Genomic DNA, 27,551 nt, shown 5'->3' with positions numbered 1-27,551 from the left:
TAACCCTTATAAATAAACTTGTTCTCAGTTTGATTTATAGAATTTCTAAAAATACAATTTAGAAAATGTACAAAGTATTAATTAGAACAAAAAACTCCTTGCTAAAAAATGAACATCTAATAATATAAAAATGAACATTTACCCTAAATGAACATGATATAAAAATTTATAGGAAATTCATAAATAAAAAGGGAAGGACAGGCGCGCGGAGGGTGTGGGGGGTGCAGACAGTGTTCCCTACCCCGGGTGTTGTTCATGGGCGAGACGCCCGGCTAACCCGGCCCGCAAAGGGCGGGCTTGGACAACCTTTTTTTGAAAAAAAAATTGATATTGTTGGGGGGGGGGGGGGCTAGGCCCGACCTGTTAATATAAATGGATATGTATGGACAAGAAAATATGTATCGTGGGCTAGCTCGCTCGGCCCGTTATTAAAATAATAATAATAATAATAATAATAATAATAATAATAATAATAATAATAATAATAATAATAATAATTTAATAATTTTATTTAGTTAGTTAATTATGACATACTTTGGGTGTATTCTATTGACCTGATTTTCCCTGATATGAACTTATTAGACCTTATTAAAACTTATTTTAGTTGTAATTTATACTTAGATAACCCTGATATGAACTTATTAAACCTACCCTTTGTGTATTTTAGAATATAAATACAAAGAGACTATATTGAACTACTTTGTATAAGCTTTTATTAGTTTCAATTATTTATTTTAATTTTGTATTTTATCATTAACACTTATTAAATTAGTTTTTTCTTTAATATATTTATAACATTTGTCATAGTTTAATTTTTTTACTTTCTATTATCATTTATGAACAAAAATTTTAAGACAACTCTACCAAAATAATTTTAGCACAAGTTAAAAATAAAAAGATTATTTAGTGTTTAAAAAAATAAAACCAAAATTTAAGATATGCTACCCTACAAGCAAACCCGGCCCATTTAATAAGCGAGCATGGACAGAGTATCAAGCCCACATAAAAGTTTGAGTTTACTACATAAACCCCATTAGACAAAAAAATAAACATAAACTTGACCCGCTAGTCCGCTACCCACCCAAGCTGGCAAATAATCACCGCTAAATTAGAAAGGGAACTGGGAACCTCATTGTAGTCGTTGACTGTAGTAATCAAGGGTTCATAAAACTCTTGTCTTTTGCCTTTTCAATTAATCAAATACCCACTTTCAATCTTACATCACTCTTCTGAATTCAACGAAAATTATCTCCATTATTATAGTCTTATAATCCCCACCTCAAATATAAATTGAGAAAGAACACACAAAAAGAATGAAATTGAAGAGGAGGGCTTCCATAATTCATATTAGTACTTCCACTAATTATTCTACTGAATGGAAGCTCAACCCAGAAACCAGGGATTATGGAGGAGCGAAGAGAAGAGTGAGAAAGAAGAAGATGAAAGGGTATTTCCGGAATTTGATTATCCCTCACTTGAATCCCAGCTCAATCCTATGTTGTTAACTCTGCCTTTTAGGCGCTCTCCTCCGAGTAATTACTCTTATTACGACGGCTATGATTCGGATTCGGATGCAAATTTAGGTATATATACATATATTTGTTTAATTTGGTTTACCTAAATGCACATGCTTTGTCAATTGTGTCATTTTAATTTTATTTTTTGTATAGCAAAATTGCTATTGAAATATACATTAGAAACATAATATTTGGTAAAAAGGGATATATATATATTCCGTATTAGGGCCTGTTCATATTTACTGAATTGAGCTGAACTGAACTGATTGGAACTGAACTGATTGGAACTGAACTGAATTGAATTGAGCTGAAATGAATATTTTATGTGAAAGAGAAATTAAGAGCTGAACTGAACTGAACTGATTGGAATTGAACTGTACTGAACTGAACTGATTGGAGCTGAACTGAACTGAAATTAAGTAAATGTGAACAGGCCCTTAGTTGATCAAAACAAGCAATTATGTGAATGTGCATAATAAAAATATTATATACAGTAGGTATTAATGTGGGATTTTGTTGTTTGTATTGACGTCTACTTCCATAAATTAAGGGCCTATTTTCAGTTCAGATCTCTCATAAAAATAGCTAAGTTGTGCGTTGGGAAGTGTAAAACTCTATTGTAGGACTGTGGGAGTATTATCTTACCATTAGCATGACTTGTTACTTAGAAATTCAGAAGTTAGAAAATTTGAAGTTTCCACAAGTTTTACACTAGTATTTCCTTTTTCTAATTTATTGTCCCATTGCAAATATATGGGTCAAACTTTTAAATCTTTGACCATAAAATACTCTTATAGCATATTTGTTTGTGGGGATTATTGATGGGATAAGGTTTTAAAATCCCTCATGTTCCTTTATCCCTTGTTTGTTTGAGAGGATACAAGTTATCCCATTTAAAAGAAATGGGACTAAATAGAGGCTTATCCCTCTAAATCTTTAACAAGGGGGGCAAGTATAAGGTCTGGGGATAAAAATTAAAAGGTGAAAGACAAATTTGCCTTTAATGAAAGGGAAGGAAGAGAAGAGAGTAGAAAAATTAGCAAGGATAGTTAAGTAAATTTACTACTTATCCCAATTTAATTCCCAACTCATTCCAAACAATAGATATCATAGTAATTTTTATCCTTATCCCACCTTATAATTCCCTATCCTTATCCTACCTTCTTATCCTCATTATCTCTATCCTTGTTGCCAAACGCCCTATTAATTTGCAAGAGATAATATAATCATGTGGGATTTTGTTGGATCCGTTCATGGTATATTTAATTAATATATATTTTTTACTTGTGTGATTATTACACGTATGAATATGGAGGTAAAACTATTTTAAGACATGACTTGGAGATGCGAAAAGTCTAATGGGGCAAAATATTAGGGATGGAGGCCTGGAGGGAGTAACTAGTAAGTAATGCTTGAAGTTGTAGTAAAGTAAGTATACATAATTTCAGGAAAATTTAGGTAAGAAAAATTTATTTTGCAATGATGTTACTACTTACTAGGCTCTTGCTTTGTGTTACCCTCTGCTGGCTGCTGCATCAATTATGACTTGAAATTGCTATCTGTAGGTGAAAACATTGAGGATGATCATGATGAGATGATGCCTTCAACTCCGTTCACGGGATATACTCCTTTTGACAACTTTGATGTACATGTATCATCTATCATCAAAGAGAAGATGACACAGGCGCTCATGTGCTTCAAGGAATCAACCGAGTAAAATCAGATTTTAGTTCAGATTTGGGCACCTATAAAGAGTGGGAATAATTATGTGCTGACAACCACAGAGCAACCCTTTGTTTTAGGGAGACATAGTAATGGCTTGAATCAGTATAGGAGTGTTTCTTTGATGTATATGTTCTCTATTGATGACGAGAGTGTAGAAACTCATGGATTACCAGCCCGTGTTTTCAGACAAAAAATGTCAGAGTGGTCGCCCAACGTTCAGTACTACACCAGCAAAGAGTATCCTCAAGTTAATCATGCAAAGCATTATAACATTAGAGGAACCTTGGCTTTGCCTATCTTTGAACCTTCAGGGAAGTCCTGTGTTGGTGTGCTTGAGCTTGTAATGACATCCCAGAAGATCAACTATGCTCCTGAGGTTGATAAGATCTGCAAAGCTCTCGAGGTTGGTTTATCTTCATTCAAAAAGGAGAGATGTATAGTCTCTGCCACCCTCTTTTGCTTGCTCCTTTCCCATGTTTTGGTTGAGAAATGACTTATGAATATGGGTATTTTGTCACTTATCTTTTTTGAAAATTCTGACACACATAGTGTCCCCATTATCAGGCATCGATAGAGATAATTTATTAACTAATAAGGAATTTATGCTAATTATACTCGTTTTTAGAAAGTGATGCGTCTAAAAAAAACAGAGAGTATGTTGTCTGCTGCTGTATCGCTAATTATACTCTTTTTTTTTTTTTTAAATGAATACTTTTCTTTGGCTTAATATACAATGTCAATCTATGAATTCATTGTGAAATGTAAATTATACTTTGTATGCCGTATATGTGCTTAGTGTTCACCTATAGTCATATACCTCTTTGGTAGGCTTGCTGCAAGTGTTTAGGAAGTCATTATGCTTTCAAATGTTCAATGATGCCTCTTTACAGAATTTCATCCCTTTTCCAGGCAGTAAATTTGAAGAGTTCACAGACACTGGATCCTCAAAACATCCAGGTAAGTGTTTTTGCAATTCTTGAATTCCAGTGTCCCCTTAATCTCTAAAGACTAATTGTGACAATTGTGCTTATCCAGGTCTGTAATGTAGGTCGCCAAAATGCACTTGCGGAAATCTTGGAAGTATTGACTGAGCTGTGTGAAACTTATAAATTACCTCTGGCACAGACTTGGGTTCCTTGCAGGCATAGGTGTGTTCTAGCCTATGGTGGTGGTCCGAAGCAAAGTTGTTCCAGCTTTGATGGAAGCTGTATTGAACAAGTAAGCTTGTCCACCTCTGATTTTGCATTCTATGTTTTAGATGCTCATATGTGGTGGTGGTGGTCCGAAGCAAAGTTGTTCCGAGAAGCCTGTGCTGAGCATCATCTTCAGAAAGGGCAGGGTGTTGCCGGGAGGTCATTTTCATCCAATGGTTTGAGTTACTGCCATGATATTTCACAATTTTGTAAATTCGAATACCCATTGGTGCACTATTCTCGTATGTTTAGGTTAACTGGCAGCTTTGCTATCTGTTTAAGGAGCAAACATACAGGAGATGATGATTATATTCTTGAAATTTTTCTACCTCTTAGCTTAAAAGACAGTACAGAGCAGCTTAACTTGCTAGGCTCCATATTGGCAACAATGAGGCAAAATCTCCAGAATCTAATGGTAGCTTCTGGGAGAACTCTGGAAGAGGAAAGGGATCATATGGAAACCATTGAAGCGTCAGTGAATGAGAATCTGGACCTACAAGTTGAATCTAATTTGTCGACTAGATCTCTATCTAGCTACAACATCAATAAGGATAATAGGTCTGTTGCAAAAGCATGTGGATGAATATTTCCAAGTTAATGGTAGAACAACTAGCTTGAATATCCTTAATCAGCATTCTGTCCCTGTTCCTGTTGATATGGAATCTCTAGACAGACAGCAAACATCTGAAACAGGTTCTTCAGATGATGAAATAATTCTTGTTGATGAGATCAATCTCCCATCTTAAGAAATCGGACAATCAGAAATGACTACACATGTTAATTCAAAAGCTGAGAATAAAATAACCATGGAGGATATTGTTCCACTATTTTCGCTGAAGCTAGTAGATGCAGCAAAACAATTGGGAGGTATGTTTGTTTCGATCTTAACAATTCACAATCATCAGAAAATTGAAGCAAATTATGTTTTTACTACACTTCATGCTGCGTAGATAAATGGCTACTTCGTTTTTTTTTTTGTTTTTTTTTTGCTTTAATCTGTTTGTGCTAAGCTGTCCCGATGAGCCATCCCAGCTGTGGAATAGTAGTAATTTTTTCTTCTCACCTTTTCTTTGAATTGAAAGACTTTGGACTGTAGCTTCCACTCATCTTTGTCATTGACACCGAAATCCAAGCACTTGAGGAAATTGTTGGACTGTGGCTGTGGGCAATTTTCCAATTTTTTTGCTTTAATTCTTTTGTTGTGTACATAATTATATTATTGTATTGCTACTCCGTACTTTACTACAAATTTAGTTATTTGCTCTTCTGAAGTTTTTTTTTTTTTTTTATTTCTGGCCCTTGAGGCTAGCTGATATGATTTATGATTTATGATTTATGCTTTATGACTTGACTTCTCATAATCTTGTTCCATTTCCTTTTTCAAGTACAACTATTTTCTAACAAGTTTACATAATATGCATCAATTTCAGTCAGCAGGTCAACATTGAAGCGTAAATGCAGACAATTTAAAATTGATAGATGGCCATCAAGCACAAAAAAGAATGTCAAGAATTTCAGAAGCAAAACTGGATCCGCTTCTACAAGTTCTGCACAGATGAATTCGAGCACCCCTGCTAATCCAGTCGATGATGAACAGAAGCTTGAGTTCCTGCAGGTCTCAAATCAAGGTCCATCAAGTGCAAGACTAGACGGAACTTGTATCATCTTCACAGTGAAGGCCAAATACAAGGAAGATGTAGTTAAATTTAGTTTCTCATTAACATCCTGTTTCACTCAACTTAAGGAAGAAGTGAGCAAGAGGCTAAATCTGGATTCAAGTAGATTTAAGATCAAATATCATGACGACGATGATGATCTTGTGTTAATCACCTGTGACTCTGACCTGCAGTATTTTCTGTGTAATTTTGAGTTTTCCAAAAACAAGGCAGTGATATTGTTGATTTATGATTCAAGTTAATGTGAGAGGGGAGCAACATGATTGTTAAAATTATATCTGCTTTGTGGATTTGTGCTGCAGATAGATTTGGTAAAATATACGAAGTGCGGAGTAGCTGTTTTGCACTTCTGAAATCATCGTACTGGTAACAAATTCACGTTCGTGCCTGTAAAATCATGTTATTTCTGAAAATTATGTTTCACAGATCATGTTAATGAGAACATCAATAAAAAGACTAAAAACTAATCCTCAATACAGTTACCCGATTTTATAGGTAACTTTCTTCTCTGCCTGATTTACATTCTACAATAACTTTTTATTCAAGTGCGTATGTAAAAGTATGGAATTCAACAACGGCTATTTGAACACCGCTTACTGTACCAGCGGTTGCTGATTCAATTGGCTTAGATTTAAAAGCAGAATTGTTAAAATAACAGAATGAATACGCCAATCTGACTTCAGAATCCGTATCAAGGTATCATTCAATACGCTGTATCTGCAGATCCTTTTTCATATAAGTAATGCTGCAAACAAGATTGTAAACCGTTCGACGATTTAACGCCTTCAGGCTTCAAGCATACTGTGCAGTGTGCACTAGCAGGCAAGTTCGCCAACAATTAAATTAAGTCCATGACTCAAAATTAAACTCCGTATGTTAAGTTTTTCTTAGCAGCTTTCTGAAAGCTAATCTTTTTTCAACATCATATTAGTAACAATGAAGCAAATTTAACCCAAACATCACCAAATTGCTTTATCAGACACCAACAAAAATATTATAAACCAAAAACTGAAAGTATTAGATCCAATAGAAAACCAGAGAAGAATATCACATTATAGAGTTTAATTAATTTCATATCATATAACAATACTTTCAGAAAATTACATAACAGAGATCAAGAAATCTCAATTAAAAAACCCCTAATCACAAAATACTTTTCATAATACTACCACTAGACAACCATCATAAACCCTAAAATCAGTAAAACAACCTAACCACCAAAACCGTAAAGAGTACGGCCCTGCCTCTTAAGAGCATACACAACATCCATAGCAGTAACCGTCTTACGGCGAGCATGCTCAGTGTAGGTAACAGCATCCCTGATAACATTCTCCAAAAATATCTTCAAAACACCACGAGTCTCTTCATAGATCAGGCCACTGATCCTCTTAACACCACCTCGACGAGCAAGACGACGAATGGCGGGTTTAGTGATACCCTGAATGTTGTCTCTCAGGACCTTCCTGTGCCTCTTGGCACCTCCCTTTCCAAGACCCTTTCCTCCCTTTCCTCTTCCTGACATTTTCTCTCTCTTAAGATTTGTTGATTTTTGAGATTTGAGTTATGGTTTTGAATGTGAATGTGGTGGGGAAAGAAATTGGGGAAAGGGGGTTTATATAATAGTGGGTGAGTTGGAAAATTTGAGATTTGGTTTTGGAGGGAGTTTTTGCGCGTTGATTTGAGGCGTTGGATGGGATTGTATCGGACGGTTTGTGTTGGCGATCCGTGTCGAGTGTTGTGAGGCTTTTTGGGTCGTGGATTTGTATGATCTGACGGCTGATTTTAGCGGTTGTGTGAGCTGTGGATTGTTGGTTTGACAGCTTGACGTGGTATTTAGGCAATATTTTAGGGATGTGGCCCACGTAGGCACGTGGTGGTTATGGGTGATTATGGATGGTTTATTACTTCGTTATTTTTAGGAAAATTTCTGAATTTTGTTTGAAAAACTTTTGCATGCCCCCGGTTTACAATAATTTTATTGTATATCGAACATTTTGCGACCTTTTTTTTCATAAAAGTGACCTTTTTTACAACAAAGTGACCCTTATTTTCACAAAATTAATTAAACTGTATATGCAAAACAAAGTATCAAAATCAAAATTGAAGAAACCCAGCCTACCCGTTAACGATTTGTAGTGATTTCGTAAACTCAAGCCTACCACAGACGTTTATGACAACATATAATGATCATATGTGGTATCAAACGGAATTATATGACCTCGAGATGATCCCTTAGGGTCTCAAGGCTTTTCGCCACCGGGCTCTGAAGCCTCAAAATTTCCTCAAAAGGCATGGATAATTGCCTTCAATTTTGTAATTTTTTGACTTTCTTTCGCCCGGAACTAAAAATTGCAAAGATGTTTATCATGATCCCAAATAACCTCCAGGAGTACAATTGGGTCGGTGGAACCATCCAATATGCCCTTAAACGGTCATTTTACCCGCTCACAACTTGAAGGGATTTCATAAAATCAAGCATACCACTGACGTTTATAACAACATATAATGATCATATGTGGTATCAAACGGAATTATATGACCCCAAGATGTATCCCTTAAAGTCTCAAGGTTTTTCGCCAACGGGTTCCGTAACTCCAAAATTCCTCAAAAAGCGTGGATAATAGCCTTCAATTTTGGAATTTTTTTGACCTTTTTCGCCCGGAAATAAAAATTTCCGAGATGTTTACCATGGTCCCTAATACCCTCCGGAAGCCCATTTCGGTGGATAAAACCATCCAATATGCCTTTAAACAATCAATTTACCCGTTCACGATTTGAACCGATTTCGTGAACTCAATCATACCATGGACATTTATGACAACATATAATAGTCATATACGGTTCCAAGCGGCATTATACGACCTAGAGATGTATCCCCTAGGATCTCAACAATTTTTGCCACCGGGCCCTGTAACCTCAAAAATTCCTCAAAAAGCGTGGATAATATCCTTCAATTTTGTAATTTTTTGACCTTTTTTCGCCCGGAAATAAAAATTGCCAAGATATTTACCATGGTCCCTAATATCCTCCGGGAGCCCATTCGGGTGGATGAAACCATCCAAAATGCCTTTAAACAATCAATTTACCCGATTACAATTTGCACTGATTTCATAAAATCAAGCTACACCACATACATTTATGAAACATATAATGGTCATATATGGTTCCAAATGTCATTATGTGGCCCTGAGATGTATCCCCTAGCATCTCAAGACTTTTCGATACCGGGTCTCGAAACCTCCAAGATTCCTCAAAAAGCGTGGATAACAAGCCTTCAATTTTGACAATTTTTTACTTTTTTTTGGCCGGAAATAACAATTGCCAAGATGATTACCATTAACCCTAATAACTTCCGGGAGCCCATTTGGGTGGATAAAACCATCTAATATGCCTTTAAACATTCAATTTACCTGATTACAACTTGCACTAATTTCATAAAATCAAGCTACACCACGGACATTTATGACAACATATAATTGTCATATATGGTTCCAAACGTCATTATATGACCCCGAGATGTATCCCCTAGCATCTCAAGACTTTTCGATACCAGGTCCCGTAAACCTCCAAAATTCCTTAAAAAACGTGGATAATAGCCTTCAATTTTGGAATTTTTTTTTACCTTTTTCCCCCGGAAATAAAAATTGCCGAGATGTTTACAATGGTCCCTAATACCCTCCGGCATCCCATTTGGGTGGATAAAACCATCCAATATGCCTTTTAACAGTCAATTTACCCGATTACAACTTGCACTGATTTCATAAAATCAAGCTACACCACGGACATTTATGACAACATATAATGGTCATATATTGTTCCAAACGGCATTATATGACCTTAAGATGTATCCCCTAGGATCTCAACACTTTTCGCCACCGAGCCCGTAACCTCCAAAATTCCTCAAAAAACGTGGATCATAGCCTTTAATATTGGAATTTTTTGTCCTTTTTTTGTCCGGAAATAAAAATTCCCAAGATGTTTACCATGGTCCCTAATATCCTCCGGGAGCCCATTTGGGTGGATAAAACCATCCAATATGCCTTTAAACATTCAATTTACCCGATTACAACTTGCACTGATTTTATAAAATCAAAGTACACCACGGACATTTATGACAACACATAATGATCATATATGGTTTAAAACGACATTATATGACCCCAAGATGTATCCTTTAGGGTTTCAAGGTTTTTCGCCACCAGTCCCCGAAACCTCAAAATTCCTCACAAAGCGTGGATTATAGCCTTCAATTTTGTAAATTTTTGACCTTTTTCGCCCTAAATAAAAATTGTCAAGATGTTAACCATGGTCCCTAATACCTTCTAAAAGTCCAATTGGGCCGGTGGAACAATCCAATATGCCCTTAAACGGTCATTTTACCCATTCTCAATTTGCAGTGATTTCGTAAACTCAAGCCTACCACGGACGTTTATGACTACATATAATGATCATACATGGTTTCAAACGACATTATATGACCCTGAGATGTATCCCTTAGGGTCTCAAGGCTATTCGCCACCAGGACCCGAAATCTCAAAATTTCCTAAAAAAGCGGATCATACATGGTTTCAAACGGCATTATATGACCCTGAGATGTATCCCTTACGGTCTCAAGGATATTCGCCACCTGGCCCCGAAACCTCAACATTTTCTAAAAAGCGTGGAGTAGCCTTCAATTTTTAAAATTTTTAACCTTTTTTTAACCCGAAAATAAAAATTGCCGAGATGTTTACCATGGTCCCTTTTATCCTCTGGGAGTCAAATTGGGTTGGTGGAAAACATCCATTATGCCATTAAACGGTCATTTTACCCGTTCACAACTTGCAAAGATTTCATAAACCCAAGCCTACCGCGTACGTTTATGACAACATATAATGATCATATATGTTTCAAACGGCATTATTTGACCCTGAGATATATACCCTAGGGTCTCAACACTGTTCACCATCGGGCCTTGAAATCTCGAAATTTCCTCAAAAACCGTAGGTTATTATAGCCTTCAATTTTGTAAATTTTTTACCATTTTTCGTCCGGAAATAAAAATTGCCGAGATGTTTATCATGGTCTCTAATACTCTCCAAGAGTCCTATTGGGTCGGTGGACCCGTCCAATATGCCCTTAAACGGTCATTTTACCCGTTCACAACTTGTAGTGATTTCGTAAACTCAAGCCTACCACGGACGTTTATGACAACGTACGATGATTATATATGGTTTCAAACGCCATTATATGCCTCCGATATGATCCCTTAGGGTCTCAAGGCTTTTCGTCACTAGGATCTGAAACCTCAAAATTTCCTTAAAAAGCGTAGATTATTTAATTATGTAATTTTTTGACCTTTTTTTCGTCCAAAAATAAAAATTGTCGAGATGTTACCATGGTCCCTAATAGCCCTCGGGAGTCCAATTGGGTCAGTGGAACCACCCAATATGCCCTTAATCGATCATTTTACCCGTTCACAACTTGTAGTGATTTCGTAAACTCAAGCTACCACAGACGTTTATGACAACATATAATGATCATATATGGTTTCAAACGGCATTATATGACACCGATATATATTCTCTAGGGTCTCAACACTTTTCGCCACTGGGCCCTGGAACTTAAAATTTCGTCAAAAAGCGTGGATTATAGCCTTTGATTTTGTAATTTTTTGACCTTTTTTCGCCCGAAAATAAAAATTCCCGAGATGTTTAATATGGTCCCTAATATCCTCCGGGAGTCCAATTGGGTCGGTGGAACCATCCAATATGTCCTGAAATGGTAATTTTACTCGTTCGCAACTTGCATCGATTTCGTAAACTCAAGCCTACCACAGACGTTTATGACAACATATAATGATCATATATGGTTTCAAACGACATTATATGACCCCGAGATGTATCCCTTAGGGTCTCAAGGCTTTTCGCTACCGGGCCCCTAAATCTCAAAATTCCCTCAAAAATTGTGGATTATAGATTGAGACTTGTTAATTATCTAAGGTTTAAATTAATTGGGGTAATTTTTTTATTTGATTTGATTTTGTAATCAAAATAGATTAATTAGGTTAGAAATGAATTAATTATAATTTAAGCAGAAAAGTGACATTAATATGCTTTAATTCTCGGAAAATGCAATTAGGTAGTAATCGGTATAATTTATTAGAATTAGGTTAGTAATTAACAACTTTTTTTTAGGGTAGTAATTCACAAAGCCAGTCTTTTTGAGGTAGTAATTAACAAATCTCCTTCTTATTTTTAGTCTTGAGTTTGAATTCGCTTTTTTTTTTTTTTAATAGTATTTTTTTTTATACGATGAATGCATGAGTAGATTAGTTTTATGGTTAAATTACATTAATTAGAATTATAATACAGTAAGAAATAAAAAAAAGTCCGTGAAATAGTATAATAATTTTTTTGGGATTATCAAAACTTATTTTAATTTTTATTTAGGAAAACTAGACACTAATTATTCAGCATTTGCCATTTCTGCTCAAAACAATCCCATCTTTTCGAAATATGGAAACAACCCCACATTTGATCCTCTTAATCTCTCTCCTCCCACTTCACTACCCTCCTCTAGGATAACGCAACATAACTACCACCAACCTTCCATGACTGCCACCACATCACCACCTACCCCACCCCATCTCAATCCCCAACACCCACATGCAAGGGAAAGCTACAAGCTCCTTTCAATGGAGGCTCACACCAGACCATCACCACCCGTCGTCAGAGATGCAACCTCTAGCAACAATCTTACCCTTTGCCGCCTTAATCACCCCTACCCGAAACCCCCCACCCCAAATGAGCCCGACCACACCAACCACCCTAAACCCCTAAACTTGACCACCCTTTTCAACCCCAACCACCCCGAAACCCCTAAACCAGCTAACCACCCATTTAACCCCAGCCACCCACGAAACCCCTAAACTTGACCACCGTGGCCACCCACAAAACTCCCCTTAAACCCAACCATTCCATCCACCCTAAAACCCTCCACCCATGACCACGTCAGCCACTCACGAAACTGTTCAGCGGGGAAAGGAGTGGCTAGCGTCGCTGAGGAAGGGGGCATGGCTTCTCCGACAAGGAATGGGAGTAGGCTTCTCCGGCATGGGGTGGTGATTTACGTGAGGTCAAGAAGAAGGAAAGGGAACGGGAAAGGGAAAGGGAAAGGGAAGATAAGTTTTTTTTAAAATTATTTTAAAATAAATATAAACCAATTAAAATGCTACACATGGCAAGTAACCTTCCTTTTCAGGTTACTAACTTAATCATCTAGTTAAAGGCACGTATGAGTAGATGTGGTCAAAGGTGAAATTGTTTCCAGATTTCAAAAATGTGAGATCGTTTTGAGCATAAATGATAAAGTTGAGATTATTAATTATTATTTTCACTTCTATTTAAATTTAAATCATAATATTACACTTTGTTTTTACATAAACTTATCTTATTTAAAATAAATAAACAAGAATTACTCCATATAAAAAACATGGCTTTAATGTGGTGGTCATCCAGTTATTATGAGATATGTGATTTTTATTTTTGTATAAATTAAAATAATTTCATACAAATACTGGAAATCAAAATACTCCACAATGATGTGGTTGATGTCTATTACTTTAGATTCAAAAAATAGTAAATATGTTCATATAATTTCGAATTAGATAATTTGGAACTATTCAAGTTTATTGTTCATACTTAAGTTTATCACAACGTTCTTACGTAAACATATATTAAAACTTAATTAAAATCTTTTGAAATCATCTAAAAGCATCTTCAATTGTCAATAGAATATTTTCAATAGTAAGCTACAATTTCTTGTATCTTATCTTGATATCATGTATTTTTTTAGCTACAAAGTATTCCAATAGTGAGCAAATATATTGTACCTTAGAAAAATAAATAATTAGATAAAATAGTTTTTATTATACCCACGTCATAATTTGAGTGGATGAAATTTTATTTGAAAAACCAAATAGCGTAGCTTGTTTGAGCAGGGTGCTGAATTGAGCTACATCAATGTTTCACTCCAATAGTAAGCTACATGCCTGCATTATTTATAAAAAAAATTTAGGGTTGGTGAGTGCACACGCCGAATTGAAAGCAGATTAAAGATGTAGATAATAAGAAAATAACTAGGGAATAGATATAAGTAGTAAATAAATTGACACACAATATTTAACGTAAAATTATAAAAAACTTGTGATCGACAAGTACCAAAATAATCCACAAGGGAATATTGGATTCGTAGAGAAAGGGTGAACTGGTAGAGAATTATAAGTAGGTGAAATGCTTATGTGTATGATATGACTTCTTGTGTATGTATTTATGTTGATTAATGCCCACGACATATATGTATAGTTGAAAATGAAGTTTGGAAGAAATTGATGAAAGATTCAAGCACTTCTTTCATTACTCTTGTATCCATAATATTCTAGAACGTTCACGAACCATGTATTTTAAGCTAGTTGTTTCCAATGTCAACAATTCGATCTCTAGATGATTTTTGTGGTTTGTATGATACAAGCTAGTAGAAAAATCTAGAGAAATGAGGAGCAATACTAATCCATCAAAATAATGGCCTGACCTATTAAAATTTGGGCTACAAGTCCCTTTTAAGTATCGTTGGAGATGCTCTAAAGTTATTACTCGTAGAATTAAAAGTGCATTAAATTCATGTGAATTCCACATTTCCACTTATATAAACTTAAACGAAATTATTTAAACTTGTTTTATTTGCAAGTTGAACTTGAGCAAACTCATTAACCTTCGTTTTTTTTGTTTTTTTTTAAAATTTTTTTTTATAAATTGATTTTAATATGAAGTATATATTTTTCTTGTACTTTTTTTTTCAGGGAATATATTTTCTTGTACTTTTTTTTTTGACGAGTATATTTTCTTGTACTTTTTTTGAGGAAAAGTTAGCCGGAAATTTTATTGCAAATTTTTTACTTGTTTTATTGAAAAGGTCATGCGTTATTTGTACACCTAATTTTTTACTTGTTTTAGCTAGGAAAAAAAAAACTTGGATTAAAGTAATTTTTTAAAATTGCTTCTACTTAAATTTAAATAAGATTATTAGTTCAAGAAAAAAAAAAAGTAGTATTGTCTTCACCATACTTCACTCATCTGATCTCGTATCATCTTATTTGAATTGATTATCCCTTGACCTTCATTTTATATCACTTGAATAACTAGTTTTACATTATATTTTATTTTAGCTGAATTTATTATAAGGATTCATCCTAGTCAAATGGTAGTGTGTGTGTGTGTGTGTGTTTTTTTTTTTTTTTTCATTTTAAAAATTTGGAAAAATAAGATTCGTAAGTATCATTTATTCTTTAACTAAATCAAATTATAGATTGAAGTCATATAACATTGACAATAAAATTTGAATAAGACATTTTATTATTTGGAATTTTGGATGCAACACAGCATACATGGCTACTATATTATTCAACAAAAAAAAAAAAAATCCCATAATTATTAAGATGGGTCCAATTACTGGCAAAAAATTGCATGATTTTTCATACTTAGAAATTTTATGGTTGATCAGGTGGTCCATCACTCCATCTTGTGTACCATCCTAGCCCACAATGGAATTGGGCTTTTATGGTTTTTGGGCTCGGCCATTATGGGGCAATTGGGCCGCCTTTGCAGAGTCTTCGTTGTATATAACTTCTGTTAAGCCCACTGTACTTTTGAGTTTCCTTGCTGCTATCTGCTCTTTCGTTGACTTGTAGTATGTTGCATACAATATCAGTTGAACCAATGCAAATATTGTGCCCAGTCCATTTGGTGCCTGTGTTGGATAACAACCCCTTATTAAAATTACTGTAAACAAGTAAAATAAAATTACCATGATATTAGTTTTTTGGTAATTTTACGGTCACAATAATAATTCTGCCGGTACAGTAACTATGTCAAATGATCAACTCAATCAAAAAATTAAACTGATGGTAAGCCGTTAGAGCCCTAGCACCCATGATTGGTTTTATTTGTTTACGAAATTTCTACATTTGTATTTATGTTCATAGTTGAATATACTCTATATGATACTAGCTAGTTTAGAATTGGACAATTGTTGAAGTTCCGGCAGCGGCATGCAATGTCACAAGAAGTCGGTAAGATATGTTTCTGCAGACTTGCGGTTGTTATTGTCAGCAAAGACTAAATGCTCGGAAATAATTGTTATCTTGACAGTCTTAAGATCAATGTTGTTCTATTCATGGCGGACAATTATACTTGTAATGCAGACTAGCAGAGTGCTCTACTGTGTTACTCTATAACTTATAAATAAACAATTGTTTCTAGCAATATCGTTAATTGATTTTTTTTAATTTTTTTTTTAATTTTTTTATGAGAAGATCATGTACTCGTAGCTTTAAAACAAAAATTTTAAGCCAAACAAATTAATGAATAAGATTCTATGGAACCATATAGCTATAATTTTATTGAAGCCACTAATTTTTATTATTGTTTTTTTAAAGCTTTGCAGTCATGTTATACGGAGTATTAAGATTAAACAATGGAAATTGGAATATATATATGAGAATACACATTAATGAGATAAGCTCTGAATAGCTACTAGCCTACTAATTTAATGTCTGATATCTCATACAAGTAATTTTTTTTAGGAAAGGAGAGACATACTCCGTGTTTAAACATCAATTACGACTACGCCAATACTTCATAACTACTATGATTAGTTAATTATTGCACAAAACCAATGAGTGAATTGCAATTTTGTAATTAAGAATATGGTTTATTTCATTTACTTGGGCAAGAGAGATAAGAAGGGACTTACGGCAATGTAAGGGTCCAAGGGAAACAAAGCATAGACCGTCCATGCAATGCCATTAGTAAATGAAGCAATTGATAGGGAAAATGGCATGTACTCCACACTTTTCGTAGTTATCACCAATTTCTGTCCAAATAAACATAAATTAGAATATCGCTAACAAAAGAGTGAGACTTAACCATTTTATAAAGAACGCACAAAAACTTGTATACAACAGGTGTATTTTGTATATGTATCGACCAGCATCATCAATAATTCAAGCTACAAGAAATCTAAAGGGAGATTAATTAAGAAGTAATTACCATAACAGACAAAGGAGAAGCATACATCATGATGTTGCAAACGATGGCAATCATACCAACAATTGAAGACCTACGCTTGGTGGTATGAGTTAAACTGAGGACCAAGGCAGTCATAATTCCCACAATTATAATCTCAACAATTGCAATTAACACAATCTTAAGCTTATTTTTCTTGTCAGAGTAAATCACAAAGAGTATCAAGTAGATTAGCTCAATAAAAAAGCCTGCCCCATTTATTGTCACCACCAAAATGCTATTTGGGTGAATAAATGGTAGACCATACACCACCCAAAGCATGCAATTTACAAATGTGGCTAAGTATGGCACTGATGAGTATTGTCCCACCGTCTTCTTCTTGTATATTCCGATGAATGTTGGCCTGAAATTTCGGAATGAAGCAAGTTCAAATGTAAATCTTGTGCAGCTAAGTTTAATTAAGCATAACAATTAACGACACTTTTCATATGTGGATGTCAACTGACATAGTTTAGTTGATTAAGATCATAAAAGTGACATGACACTTTTCATATGTGGATGTCAACCGCCATAGTTTAGTTGGTTAAGATCATAAAAGTGACACTGCTAACAGCCCTCAATTTCATTATACTAGCTAGTATGAGTGTCCGTTTGGAATGTACACATACATATATGCTTCGTTTACAATTTTAGAAATTATCCATTATTGTATTGGTATTTCAAACTGACAAGCATGGAGTATTACGATATTGAGTTATTAACATGTTTGATATCCGCGCATATTTTAGTCTATGTATATGTATATGCACAATAATTGCATTAGTATAAGAAAACCTATCATTGATAGAAACTTACAATGGAGACAAGAACAAGAACAAAGCTGTTATATTCCCTGAAAAATTAAAATTACAATGTAAGTTAGTTTATAGAGGAAGTAAAATTAACAAGGCCTAGATATGATACTTACATACATATACAAGTATAAATGATGGCAAACATTACTTATTAATAATAACGAACTATTGAGAAAGTTAATTAGTCATCATAATTACCAATAATCCCGGCGGCGAAGCGAATTGCACTGGGTGGAATCATATTTATAATTGGATAAACCAAAAAAATTTGACCAAGGAAGGAGATAAATCAATAAATTTAAGTAGGTAGTATAGAATGAAATAAAACGAAAGAAAAGAGCTAGTTATATATCTAAAGTTTGAACGTAAAATAGGTTTTTTAATTTTTTTGGCTCTCCAATATATATTTTGACTTATCACAAGTATCTAAATGTAAGTTGAACACGTACCAAAATCCAAAATAAAGGGAAAATGTAAAAAGAGGAAAAGAAAAAGGAAGCTAAAACTGGTTGTTCACTTGCATGACATGCTAAACAAAAACTAGGGAGATCACGAAAATGTGAAGGGCTAAAAGTTGCACATGCAAGTGATAATTTGCTGAATTTTTAGGAGTGAGAATTTATAGAGTGAAAGTTGCAAAATTTGGCACTGCCTTCTAGAATATTAATGACATTAATTTGCAATTTGGTTGTATATACTTCTTATATATTATCATATCTTATTTTATTTTTCATGCAATGTAATATAATAATGTTACAAATATAGTGTTTGTCAAGCCATACTGATTAATTCATATATAGCCATAAAAATATAGAGACAAGCTCTAACTTATCCTCATAAATGTTTTATGTCCAGACCACCTATATTTTACATATGGCAATTTAATTGCATGGATGCCATATTGCCTATTGCATGTAGGATTTTCCTTTGTTTATGGTAAGATCGTTATAAGTTTAATATAGAGTAGTGACGTAAACGAGATCAAAAACCTTATACGAAGTATTTTTAAGATAAGGCAGAGTTGATGTGTAGTAGCTAGATTACGGAGTAGTAAGTTATAAGAATATATGCTAATTTAATCAATCACCTTGACTAGCTAATTTGAAGATCTACTTACTAGCTAGGAACCTCATGCTTCTTTTGATGCAGTGGAAAAGGAACGAAAAATGGGATATTGTTTGCTTGTATTACGTCTACACAAACGTTTTCCCCCCTTACTCTATAAGTAATCGTTAGAAGGTAAAATTGTATAACTAGAGTTAAAGTAAAACTAACACTACAAGATATTATATCAAAGAGGGCAATTTAAATCGCCCTCTTAGGTTCAAATTTCGCCCTATTAGGCAAAGAGGGCGATTTTGAAATCGCCCCCAAGTCGCCCTATTAGCTCCGTCCTATTAGCTTCAAAGGGCATACAAATGTTTCGCCCTCTTTGTTAAATATCAAAGAAGGCAAAACATTTCGCCCTCTTTGATCAAAATCAAATAGGGCAAAATTTTCGCCCTCTTTGATTGAATCAAGCAAGACGAAAAGTTTTTTTGCCCTCTGTAAACAACTCAAACAAGTCAATTAATATTGCCCTCCTTGCTCAAAATTCGCCCTGTTTGATCAAATTTTAAAGGGCAAAAACAAAGTCGCCCTCTTTGTTCAATTTTTAGTTTTTAAAAAAAATAATTCTAAAAGGGACTACATTTAGAAAAAAAAGGTGTTAATAGGCATAAATTCTAATTTTGTCATTATATATACAAAAGTATTAACCAAATTATCATAAATAGCAAATATTTAATAATGTTTTTTCTAGGACATTATCAAGCAATCTTCTCATCCTTGCACCTTCTAGCATCCCCTTTTTTCCGTATGATCATTTTTCCAAGGAATGCAGCCAGCCTTTGGTGTCCTCCATCCCCAAAAAATTGACTTGATCCCCAAACTGCAAAACTTGACAGAAACAGGACTTATGTAAATTAATAAACTTGAACAGTTGCTCAAGCATTCTGCTGAATGTCAACCAATAAACTTGAACCCCCCAAACAATATACAAGTAGTTGATATAAGTAACAATACCATAGGATAAAACAAATATGAACAAAATCCAATCTAAATTACCTGAACAGGGACTACATATTGTTACATCACTGTATGCATATGGTCCTTTGAAGAACAAAATTTTACTACAAAAAGGCACAATATGCATGTACAAATGCCAAATTCTACAAGCTCCAGCCACGGAATTCATGAAACAGAACGATTGAGCTGCTATTTTATACCATGTATTCTCACAACTATTTTTATGCCTTACAAGATAAAACAAAGTCCATGTTAATCATCCGTGGATACATGCATCTTTTTAATCATCCATGTTTAAAAAACATCACACTTTCTATCAAACTTAAATTCATTAGTGAGTACTAAATTAATTACAATACTTTTAGCTTACTGCAATGTTGGGCAATTTTAAACTTGATCATCAGTTTCATCATATTATTTCACCTAATGTACGCTGTTTATAACATAGTATTATACTAGTTCCAAGCACAATGCACAAGCACCACTGCTGCCAGCTTATCATACACCACCCCATATCTTAACCTCCACCGCACCTGCTCCCTGCTCTTCACTCAGCAACCAAACAGCACCAAACCACCAGCCATCACAACACCATTCCCACCACTTCGCAACCTCACCTGTTTCCACTCGCAAGAACAACAGTTACAGCAGCAGCCACAAAAACCCCCCAAAACACTTCCCCTGCTCCCTCAATTCTACCACCGCAACAACAACAATAACAACAACCTGCCACCGCAACACACCCGCAACTCCAATCAGCCCTGCTACCTCACTGTTTGGTGAATATTACCTCACTGGCTCACTACTAGCTAGTATAATACTATAATATAAACAGCAGCTTTAGCAACTAAGATGGCACATGCGCATATTTTCAAATAGAGTAATCAATTATCACAATTCATAGTAATCAAAACAAATTACAATTATCCCAATTCACAGTAATCAATAGCTCATACGATCAATTAAGCAATTAATTCGATAAACCGCTGATAAAATACGAATAATTCTGATTTGCTTCTCCATAATCTATCTGACATTACTAGCATAAATAACAACTCCCAAAAACTTGCAGAATCAACAAATTGACAAAAAAAATTGACAAATGTAAAGCAATACTAACATGCAGGAACAAATTGACAAAAAAAATCAACAAATTAAGAGCAAGGATTTCGAGAACAAAAAATTCGTACAAATCAAAAGCTTAATCACATAGTTTTGAGCCAAAATTTACCAAAATTTTGAGACACAATTAGAGCGACTTCGAGCAATGATTTGGAGCGAAATCTGACTTGCAATCTGACCGACTTCGAGCAATGAATCTGAATGTCTATTAGGAGTGAAGAATTAGAGCGAAGAATTAGAGTGAAGAATCATAGATTTGCGATTTAGGGTTCATACATTTTGGGGGGAAAACGTTTAAAGAGAAACGTTTAATTTTTTATGTCCTTTTGTATTGATAGAGAAAAACCTTTGTTTTATTTTATTAAAATGTTTATTGACCAAAGAGGGCAAAAAAGGTATTCGCCCTTTTTGCTATTGACCAGCGAGGGCGAAAATAGAATTCGCCCTTTTTGCTATTGACCAACGAGGGCGAAAATGGAATTCGCCCTTTTTGCGATTGACCAACGAGGGCGAAAATGGAATTCGCCCTTTTTGCGATTGACCAACGAGGGCGAAAATGGAATTCGCCCTGTTTGTTTCTTTTTTTTGTTTTGTAAAATAGAAAAACCGTTTACTTTGTAATGTTTACCTTTGATTTATTATATTGAACAATGAGGGCGAAAATGGAATTCGCCCTCTTTGCTCTATTATAGAGGGCGATTTTGTGAATTCGCCCTCTTTGCTCTATTATAGAGGACGAAAAATAAATTCGCCCTGTTTGCTTTGAAGTACAAAGACGAAAGTAATATTCGCCCTCTTTGCTCTGTCATAAAAGGGCAATTATAATTTTGCCCTCCTTGATAGAAACTAACAAGGCAAAATCATGTTCGCCCTCCTTGATCAATGTATATCGCCCTCTTTAATCTTTTTTCTTGTAGTGTAAGAACCTTGACCTTATCTTACCTTACCGCGCAAGCAACACAAAAATGCCAAGGAAAGAATGAGGTTTCAATTAGAAACATAAATAGTAAAAAGGACTCATTGTTGATTATATATATATATATATATGAAGACATTACTAGTTAATTAGAAGACCTAAAACGAAAGCCAATTTCAAAGTCAAAACGTAATTTCCCTTAAAATGAATATTGCTTGTTAATAGAAGAATGACAGCAACATAAATAAGATTGATTTCCCCTGCTAAATATCATGGGCCTTATCATAACATCAATATATAGCCATATCTTGCAAATATCAAAAGCTAGCTCCAAGAGTGGGGGTTCAACTGTTCAAGTAGTCTCTCAAGGTCACGTGAAATTTAGGTAGAGCCCATATTGGCAATTTGGATAAATCATGCACTTGCACCCAAAATCACCACACATAGAAAAACTCTTTACCTACAACCCCCCCCCCCCCAAAAAAGGTAATGTGTATCATTAACCTAGGGGGCGTTTGATATAAATTCCGTAAACGGAATGAAAAGGATTTATATATAAGGGAAAGGGTAATGATACACGTTACCTTTGATATATATTTAGTATCTTTATGGAATGAAAACAAATTGAGGAGTTTATGATTGAGGAGGGAAAAACAGTTTGTTTCCACTAGGTGGATAAGGGTATGTAACAATTTGGGGGATTTGTTACCCTTTGAAAACGTTATTTGTTATTTGTAGCTCATACCAAACTAATAGAAAGGGAAACACTTATTTGTTTACGTTTGATACATTACAAATTTTCATACCAAACACCCCCCTAAAAATATTCATTAATTGTTCGAATTTTCATGCAAACTAGAGTATAATGTGCATGTGGATTATGATCATAATTATTAAATATGAAATGTAATTTTTCTATCATTAAATATGTACGAGTATATATTTTTCTTTATCACTAGTTATATATTTTATAGCTCTTGTATTCATTTTTATGAATTGCATGTATTGATGTTAAAAAAAGTTCCTTATATGTGGAAATAATAATCACGTAGTATATCCTTTAAATGCATTTTTATTTCTTTATTTTTGCAATGATTAAAACACACGTATCGTATACGGAAGTGTTGAGCCCTTGCTTTCTTTTGTCCCACTAACTTTGGCCTTTGGGTCATGCCAACTTAGCCAATTGACAATTTAGAGACCAAAATCAGGACTTGGAAATTCAAAGTTGGTTCAGAAGGGAGAGTCAAGAGTCAAGTAAGCAAATGGGCCAAACTGAATAGGCCCAATAGCCTTAGTTGAATCCATTAATTTGTAAAATAGCTCAAAAATAAAGCCTTTTCAAATAGCTGATTGATATTCCTTCAAAAAAAAAAAAAAAAAAATAGCTGATTGATAAACCTTTAGCTAATTGACAATTTTTGTCCCAAATTTACTATACTCTGTAGTTTACATGTTACATCCCAACCCACCCAAATACCAATGACCTTTTTTGGCCATTCACATTCTCAATTAACAATATAGCTATAAATTATCATCTAATTTTAGTATTTTATCAAACAATAATTGTGTACAAATAGCTAATACAACCAACTGTCAAAACATCTACTGCAAAAATCAACTAGTCAAATCAGTTAATGCATCAATTTTTAATTACCAGCTGTATCCGTCTATTATCAAGTAGGGCCTAAATGTTCAAATTTCCCAATTGTAATAAATGAAGTAAAAATTAATTTAGAAAAATCCCAATTCATGATAACAAAAAAAGAGGAAGGTGTAATGCATAACAGTTATACACAATTAATTTTACATAACAAATTTTTTCACCTCTCACTAGTACTACTGAACAGTACGAGTAGTACTATTGACAGGTGTTCAGTACTACTGGTAGCATGAAAAGTACTATTGAAAATGTTTAGTAGTACTTTTTTTTTCCTCTCAGTCGTACTTTCAATTTATTATTACTAACAAAATTACTACTGATATGTATTTATTTATGCATAACTGTTATGCCTTTAAACTCCCTTGCAAAGAAGTACTATTGTTGATGTGGTAAGTCACTTGTAATTGTTGTAATAAGATTCTAGAGCAAAGGGGTACGTGGACCGACCTTAGTGTTCTTGCATCAGTGCATCATGGACTGAGTAGAGAGTATTGGAAGTTGACTTTTATAGAGACTCACGTGACTACGTGAGTACGTACACTAGTCTTATTATTACGTATTTACGTGTCAACACAATTTCTTGTATTGGTTTCTATCTTTGAACTACTCGTACTTCGTTCATACATAAGCAGCAACCAGCTAAGCTATTATAAAAAATTCTTGTCTTCTGATATCATCATCATCATCATCATTTGCTTCTCATCTGATCTCATTTCTTGTAACACATGAACTATGCCGTTTCATATCCATTCTCCACTTTTATCGTACATATTGTAGATTTAGTCTCCTATTGTTGTTGGTGTTTTTGAAACGAAAGTATTTATTTTACTCCGTAGCTTTATTTTGACATGTCAAGCTATATATAATTAAAATACACAGTGCATGTTTTACTCGTACTTGAATCACTTTTTTCTATGATATAGTAATCTCTCGTAAATTCCATTACATGTAGATTCAATTCAAAGGTCTATACAATCGATCAATATAACAATATTAACAATGCACAAATAATTGATTATATATAAATGTGATTTGAAGGGAGCGTGTCTTTCTCTAAATAATACTTTGTAGTAACTTGATCTCTTGTTGACTCTGTCCTTCCGTCTTAATAATACTTCTACATTGATGATTGATCAAATTGTTCTTTTAAACTATAGTCATTAATTCTAGAAGAAGTAGTATATTACACTTACGTCTTAATTGGTCTCAAGATATACCACTTTTAAAATTTGATTATATTTCAACGTGCTCTACGTTTGTATGAGGCGACCGAGGAACGCTAAATGTGTATAGAGTAATCAATCAAGAAAGACGGGACACTTAAGTAACTTTAGATGCTATGAAGCTCACAACCATATCTTTCTTTATATATAGACAATTTCAGTGATTGTCTAACTTAAAATTTGAGATCATATTTAATTTAACCTTAGTTATTTGTGATTTATAACTTCTCCTAGCCAACAAATTAATTAAAAAAAAATAAAAATCATCTTTAATAGTTTGCCCTAACTTTTTCCAATTTTTTAATTTCTTTGACTAGTCGGCCAATCGGCCATAATCAAATAATTTGCAAGCCGCGGGTTCGACCTTAGACTAGTGTGTTTACTCGGATTTGTTTGACCAGTATGCACGTAAATCTTAGAGAATATATTCAGGTGAATTAAATGTTGCATAGTTGCATTTGCATGTAACACTTTATACTTTCGGACTTTCCTCCACTAGAGACTTCTTTATTTATTTTTATAAGCATTGACTAATTGATTAGTTTTTAAAGCATGGATTAATTAATTAATTTAAAACTATCTAATACGAAGTACCTTCTTGAAGTGTTAGTTTAATCTATAATTATGAATGTAGTCGGAGCATAAATCACTTTTGGATAGTTGGATCTTGGAATATCACATGATAATTTTAGACCATGCACAAGCTAGAAAAATAAAATATTTCAACAAATCAGCAAAGTAGAAAGCTTTGCTTGCGTAATGGTGTATAAATCTTTTAATAAGGCCACTTGGAATTTTCGATCAATAGAAAGGGATCGGATCAGCATAACAAAAATTCATTGTTTTAGAATACAATCTGCTTAATTATCATGGACACGGATGGTGAGGATTGAAACTTTGAAAGTATAGAATATCAAAAAGCTACATGATAAGCGTTTGTTCATTATCGTTTTTTGTTTTCGATTTTTAATTTCTTAAAATTAAAAACACATACTTGTATAAGTGTATGAAAACCGGCCATAACATACAAAGTAATCCGCATATTTTAGTCGTTTGTTGTCAATTTTAAAATTTAATTAAAAATATTACTTCCTCCGTTAACTATTATTTGCAACATATACTATAAATGGATGCTAACTATTATATGCAATAAATGTTTTCTTTCCTTTTTAGGTAAGCATTTCTCTCTATCTCTCTCCTCATCACATGCACCCAACTTTTTCTCTCTCCATTTTACTTTCACAAACAAATTTTGCCTAGGAGTCCACAAACACCCCCTTTGTTGCAATACTTGCAAATAATAGTTAACGGAGGAAGTATGTTTAATATCAAGTTTTAAATACACAACCCACATTATATTAAAATTTTTAAAAACAAAAGTGAAAAACTCGCAGTGATACAAATGAATTACTTGTTGGTCGACTCATAATAAGTACATGCGAAATTGAAATTTTAGTCTATGAGATAAATTTATGTAAACTTAACTTGTTTGGTCTGCATAATCATATGAATTAGGATCTAATCATATACCAGTTCTACCACTTTTTACGCAGATCACTTACCCAACCTTCCTTAGGTAAGTCAAATTTTCCATGTGAAGTGGGAGTTCATTTATGTAATTAAACAAGTTTTTCCATTTCTTAGGAAGTAAATTCTTGTAGGGGGTTAGAATATGTTTGCCGCCAACAAACAGCCCAACATGGAGGGTCTCGCTACGTTGCGCCCTAGTTTGGGGGTTGGGGGAAACACCTTACAGTATTCGATTGCTACGTGGGCTACTATTTATTGTTTGGGCACAATTTGAGGTTTATTTTGTATTTATTTTTAGGGTACTTATATAAACTTAGGTTATTATGTGAGTGTGATATATATCCTCCTTAAGATCAACAAATATTTACTTTTGTTGTCTGTGGATCATATTTAGCTACTACACTATTGTTAGTGAACCACATAAATTTGTGTCTGTTTTGTTTTCTTCTCTACAATTTGGATGCAAAATGCATCACGAGCCCCCTCATACCCAGCGCGAAATATTCTACTTGAAAGTGGAGGTGGATGAGATTCGAACTTGTGATCTTTGTGTCACGTTGAGTATAATATCATGCTAGAGGACCATCTCAACCAAAAGTTTAAACTGAAGGTTGAAGTGCAGAATTAGTAAATAACATCTTAAACATATACTAACATCTGTTTTAAATCTTTTAATGTAATAGTAAAAAAAAAAAAAATGGTCATACAATGCTAAAAGTCAAAGTTTTTTAAGTAAATTAAGATCTAGAAAAGTATTCTAATTACAACAATGAAACCGTCAAAAAAGTTATAGAAATTAAAGCATATTATATTGTTATAGCTGGTAATTAAACACAAGCTTTAATCTCTAAATATTTAACTTAAATATTCTTCATACCATTATCCCTTTATTTGATTCTATGCTATGAATATAAAGATCAACTGCCCTATAGTTTTTCACATGAGTCAAGAAATTTATGACAGAATCTAATACGCATGCAAATTGCAGAGGAAACACTAGTT

The 27,551-nt window shown here is 34.0% G+C and overlaps 3 protein-coding genes across 3 annotated transcripts; 1 reads left to right on the top strand and 2 right to left on the bottom strand.

Annotated features, from left to right (window-relative positions):
* Positions 1 to 1,164: 1,164 nt before the first annotated feature.
* On the top strand, positions 1,165 to 6,578 carry LOC145597722 (protein NLP6-like). The gene is made up of 5 exons (XM_081653963.1): positions 1,165 to 1,583; positions 3,083 to 3,645; positions 4,152 to 4,199; positions 4,278 to 5,302; positions 5,866 to 6,578. Exons 2-4 carry the CDS (start codon positions 3,364 to 3,366, stop codon positions 5,016 to 5,018), a joined length of 1,071 nt encoding a protein of 356 aa, XP_081510089.1. The 5' UTR covers positions 1,165 to 1,583; positions 3,083 to 3,363; the 3' UTR covers positions 5,019 to 5,302; positions 5,866 to 6,578.
* Positions 6,579 to 7,133: 555 nt separating this feature from the next.
* On the bottom strand, positions 7,134 to 7,690 carry LOC145598327 (histone H4). The gene has a single exon (XM_081654669.1). The coding sequence runs from the start codon at positions 7,631 to 7,633 to the stop codon at positions 7,322 to 7,324; it is 312 nt and encodes a 103-aa protein (XP_081510795.1). The 5' UTR covers positions 7,634 to 7,690; the 3' UTR covers positions 7,134 to 7,321.
* Positions 7,691 to 15,705: 8,015 nt separating this feature from the next.
* Positions 15,706 to 18,269, bottom strand: LOC145599459 (bidirectional sugar transporter SWEET4-like). Its single transcript, XM_081655839.1, has 5 exons — positions 18,227 to 18,269; positions 18,030 to 18,066; positions 17,199 to 17,577; positions 16,903 to 17,022; positions 15,706 to 15,897 (listed from the first exon to the last, which is right to left on the bottom strand). The coding sequence occupies exons 1-5, from the start codon at positions 18,267 to 18,269 to the stop codon at positions 15,706 to 15,708; spliced, it is 771 nt and encodes a 256-aa protein (XP_081511965.1).
* Positions 18,270 to 27,551: the final 9,282 nt, after the last annotated feature.

Source organism: Chenopodium album, chromosome 20, assembly GCF_948465745.1.
Source record: "Chenopodium album chromosome 20, dcCheAlbu1.1, whole genome shotgun sequence".
Classification (NCBI taxonomy): Eukaryota; Viridiplantae; Streptophyta; class Magnoliopsida; order Caryophyllales; family Amaranthaceae; genus Chenopodium; species Chenopodium album.
The sequence above is the reverse complement of the archived record's forward strand: the minus strand, read 5'-3'. Positions and strand labels throughout refer to the sequence as shown.